The 5,271-nt window shown below is 34.1% G+C and overlaps 1 protein-coding gene across 1 annotated transcript in view; it reads left to right on the top strand.

Moving 5' to 3' along the window:
• The window catches only part of LOC137639425 (sarcosine dehydrogenase, mitochondrial-like), a 21,540-nt gene extending 16,469 nt beyond the window's left edge, over positions 1–5,071 (top strand). The window contains 3 exon segments of the mRNA XM_068371699.1: positions 1,725–2,052; positions 3,203–3,327; positions 4,607–5,071. Coding sequence (XP_068227800.1) covers positions 1,725–2,052; positions 3,203–3,327; positions 4,607–5,071 — 918 coding nt within the window.
• Positions 5,072–5,271: the final 200 nt, after the last annotated feature.

Raw genomic sequence — 5,271 nt, 5'->3', positions numbered from 1 at the left:
GTTGTTAACTAAGCTACAACCCTAATTGGAAAAACAAGATGTATTAAGCCCAAGGCCAACAGGGAAAAATAGCCCAATGAGTTGAGGAAATGAGGAAATTATTATTATTATTGTTGTTGTTGTTGTTGTTGTTGTTGTTAACTAAGCTACAACCCTAATTGGAAAAACAAGATGTATTAAGCCCAAGGGCTCCAATATGGAAAAATAGCCCAATGAGTTGAAGAAATGAGGAAATTAATAAACCGCAAAAGAATTAATTAATATAATTACGTTTACATATTCTTTTATAATTATTATTATTATTATTATTATTATTATTAATATTATTAATATTAGTAGTAGTAGTAGTAGTAGTAGTAGTAGTAGTAGTAGTAGTAGCTCAAGTGCCATGTGTGAATGAGGGGAAGATGGAAATAGTTTGGAAATGTTCTTTACGCTCCCTAAGAGAGATTAGTTCACCAAACTTTCAACTGAGCTCCACAAGGCAGTGAAAGAGTTGGAAGACCCAGGCATACATGGCTAAGGACTATGAAGCATAAAGTGATGAATGGAGAAGTTTTGATTTAAAAGCTGAAGATAGAGACGACTGGCGAAATCTAACTGTGGCATTTTACGTCAATAGGCATAGGAGATGATGATGATGATTATTAGCCAAGCTACAATCCTAGTTGGAAAAACAGGATGCTATAAGCCAAAGGGCTCAAACGGGGAAAATAGCCCAGTGAGGAATGGAATCAAGGAAATAAATAAACTATGAGAAGTAATGAACACTTAATATAAAATATTTTAAAAACAGGAACAACATTAGAATAGATATTTCATATATAAACTATGAAAAGAGGATTGTCATCTGGACACTTTATTCAGGTTGAGAACTTAGCATTAATCATATTATTATCATCATCATCATCATCATTATCTCCTCTTACGCCTATTGACGCAAAGGGCCTCGGTTAGATTTCGCCAGTCGTTTCTATCTTGAGCTTTTAATTCAATAATTCTCCACTCGTCATCTCCCATTTCACGTTTCATAGTTCTCAGCCATGTAGAACTTGGTCTTTATAAACTCTTCTAGTGTCTTGTGGAGCCCAGTAATTACATATTTGGCTTTTATCATTTTTATAGTCTCTTACAAACAAACTGGGTAATGCTATCTGAAAATGGTGCTATTTTACTAGGATTTCACTTACTTTTACTTTAGGGGCTGCTTTCTAGATCCTGTACTGTAGGGGAACCCTATTCTCTATAGGACTTTTAGTAATTAATTTTATCGTATACATCTCAAGGCATTCAGCATTTCACACCGCATATTACTCGTTGATTGTCAAATCCACGTTATCGAAGCATTTAGAAAACAAGAGGGTCTTCAGTTTCCTCTTGAAAATCTTAATATCTTTAGTCTTTTTCATGTCTAGTGGGAACTTATTGTAGTCTTGAGGCCGCATATTTGAAAGCTCTAGAACCTACAGGAGACATATGTCTAGGTTCCAATCATTTAAAACCATCTGTATCTATTTAATCAATGATTATCATAACGTTCTGACGAAGATCGTGCAAAAATATCCATCTGTATCTATTCAATTAAAGATTATCATAACGTTTTTACGAAGACCGTGCAAAAAATATGTTTGTTCTGTCTTTCTTAATGTTTCTATCTTGAATATTTAACTTAGAGTCTAAGTAAAACCTTGTAAATAAATCAGTATAAACTATTCTATCAACAGAACATCTGCAGTGACAACGACACTATCGATTCTGAACCTTTATCCAAAGGCAAAGGTTTCTACCTGACAACTGGAGGTCCCACAGCTATTCAAAACCTCTCGCACATCCTGAAGGAAATCAGAAGACATAAGTGGGATGTGAAAATCTTCGACAGAACTAACGACATGGCTGTGTTGTCTGTCCAGGGACCCAATAGCAGAGATATTTTGAAATCTGTCTCCAATACTGATTTTAGCAACGAAGGTTTTCCTTTTTCCACGCACAAAGTTATAAATGTCGCCGGCAATGCAGTTCGGGCGTTGAGGGTGTCGTTCGTTGGGGAACTGGGTATGTTCATACGAAAACTTGCATTTTTGCTTAGTACTTATAAGAAGAATTATAGTCAATTCTATTTAGTGAGATAAATATTATTCAATTAATAAGGTAACTGTTTTGATGTTGTTATTGTTTTTAAAGTATTTTATTTTAATTGTTCATTATTTCTCATATCGTTTATTTATTTCCTTATTTCCTTTTCTCACTGGGCCATTTTTCCCTGTTGGAGCTCTTGGGCTTATGGCATCTTAATTTTCCAACTAGGGTTGTAGCTTAGATAATAATAATAATAATAATACCAAGTGATGTACAAAATCAACTAGTTCTTATAAGTACTATATAAGTAAAAATGCAAGTTTTCGAATAATAATAATAATAATAATAATAATAATAATAATAATAATAATAATAATAATAATAATAATAATAATAATAATAATAATAATACCCAGTGGTGAACAAAATCAACTATACTCAATTCTTTATAATGAGGCAGATTTGCACGGACTCGCAGGGGTGCCCTTTTAGCTCGGAAAAGTTTCCTGATCGCTGATTGGTTGGACAAGATCATTCTAACCAATCAGATAGCCGGAAACTTTTCCGAGCTAAAAGGGCACCGCTGAGAGTCGGTGCAAATGTGCCTCATTAAAAAGAATTAAGTATAGTTGATTTTGTTCACCACTGGGTATTATTATTATTATTATTATTATTATTATTATTCGAAAACTTGCATTTTTACTTAGTACTTATAAGAAGAACTAGTTGATTTAGTAAATCACTGGGTATTATTATTATTATTATTATTATTATTATTATTATTATTATTATTATTATTATTATCATTATTATTTGAAAACTTGCATTTTTACTTAGTACTTATAAGAACTAGTTGATTTTGATCATCACTTGGTATTATTATTATTATTATTATTATTATTATTATTATTAGCTAAGCTACAACCCTAGTTGGAAAAGCAAGATGCCATAAGCCCAAGGGCTCCAACAGGGAAAAATAGCTCAGTGAGGACAGGAAATAAGGAAATAAATAACCGATATGAGAAATAATGAACAATTAAAATAAAATACTTTAAAAACAATGACATCAAAACAGTTACCTTATTAATTGAATAATGTTTATCTCATCTTGTACACTCCTTTACAGGCTGGGAGCTGCATATGCCAAATTCTTCAGCTATTCCTGTGTATAATGCAATAATGAATGCAGGTGAAACCAACGGCCTTGTGAATGTAGGATACCGTGCTTTAGAGTCTCTCTCCTGCGAAAAGGTAAGTATTTTTACTATTTTCAAAATTGAATTAAGAAGTTTTTCATGCTGGTAAACGAGACTTTTGTAAATGCTAATTTTCCCGTAAAGAAAGGTAAAGGTGCCTGGCGTCAGTTTTAATTTTATTAGAATAGATGCTCACCAGAACGTCAGCTGGGCAGGTCCAACCCCCCGCTGTGGTGCCCAACCACAGCAGTAGCCTCCCCTGTAAACAGCTTAAACTCGCGATCCCGGGCTGGGATCGATCTGCTGCCATGCGAAAGCTAGGCGAACACGTTACCACTGTACAAGTAACGTGATTTAAATCTTTGTGGCTTTATTAGGGATAGGGGATTTAGGGCACCCCTTATAAATAAATACATGAATAAATATATATATCTAAATAACTATGTAACTAACTAAATAACTAAATGAATAACTAAACAACTAAATAAATAACTAAATAACATTAAGCTAACTTAGAAAACGACCATAATTACCTTTTATTATTATTATTATTATTATTATTATTATTATTATTATTATTATTATTAGTCAAGCTACAACCCTAGTTGGAAAAGCAAGATGCTATAAGCGCAAGGGCTCCAATAGGGAATAATAGCTCAGTGAGGTAAGGAAATAAGGAAATAAATAAATGATGAGAATAAATCAACAATAAATCATTCTAAAAACAGTATCAACGTCAAAACAGATATGCCCTATATTTAACAACGTCAAAAACAGATATGCCCTATATTTAACAACGTCAAAAACAGATATGCCCTATATTTAACAACGTCAAAAACAGATATGTCATATATAAACTATAAAGACTCATGTCAGCCTGGTCAACACAAAAACATTAGGCACAAAGAGTGCTTCCGAAGAATTCTTATTGGTAGGAATAAGATTGCGTAATTAAAAACACCTAAACAGTTGTATTCACAAACAATGATATTGTATATGTACAGTACTGTACATATATACCCATTTTAGTTCACCAATGTATCTAGAAGATGTCTCTGCAAATTTTCCATTAAAATCTGTTATTTATGCATACAATACTGTACATGCATAGGCCTACCCATTTTCCTTCACTAATGTATCTAGGTGTCTGCAAATCTGCCATTAAATACTTTTATCTATTTACTTCATCTCTTCATGTTTATTTCCACAGGAGTATCGTACATGCACATCCATATCCCTTCACCCACGTATCTAGGAAATGTCTCTGAAGATCTCCCAATGAAAACCATAACCTGTTATATATTTACTACATCTATCCATGTTTATTTCCACAGGGATACCACCACTGGCATGCAGACGTACGTCTGGACGATACTCCTCTTGAAGCTGGCCTCGGCTTCACGTGCAAACTCAAGACCAACACCCAGTTCTTAGGACGCAAAGCAGTAGAAGCTCAGAAGTCTCTTGGCATCACGAAGAAACTCGCAACCTTCACCTTAGACCAATCTTCCAGACCTCTCTTCGGTCTAGAGGGTATCTGGCGCAACGGGGAACCGGTTGGTTTCATACGGAGGGCGGAATATGCTTTTAGTCTGCAGAAGCCTATCGGTCAAGGTTATGTCCAGAAGCCGGATAAAACAAAGATGACAGAAGATTTTCTTAAAACCGGTACCTGGAAGATAGAATCAATGGGGGAGATGCTCGATGTCACGGTTCACACACAGTCACCATTTGATCCAAAGAATCTTAGAGTTAGAGGGTGATATTAAAAAACGTATTGCGTACAACGTACTGTTTAAGTATTGTAAGTGACACTTAAAGATTCTGTTTACTTTTTTCAAGATTATATAAGACTGTTTCATAATTAGGACTTTTCTTAAACCTCAAATTCATCAGACCAAACCTCACTGTATTTGTTTACTGTTACTGGTCGACTACACTGCTCCTGATTCTTTCAATGCATACATTAAACACAGCTATTCATTTTGGACACTTGGAA

This window comes from Palaemon carinicauda, chromosome 4, assembly GCF_036898095.1.
Source record: "Palaemon carinicauda isolate YSFRI2023 chromosome 4, ASM3689809v2, whole genome shotgun sequence".
In the NCBI taxonomy this organism is placed as follows: Eukaryota; Metazoa; Arthropoda; class Malacostraca; order Decapoda; family Palaemonidae; genus Palaemon; species Palaemon carinicauda.
The sequence above is the reverse complement of the archived record's forward strand: the minus strand, read 5'-3'. Positions and strand labels throughout refer to the sequence as shown.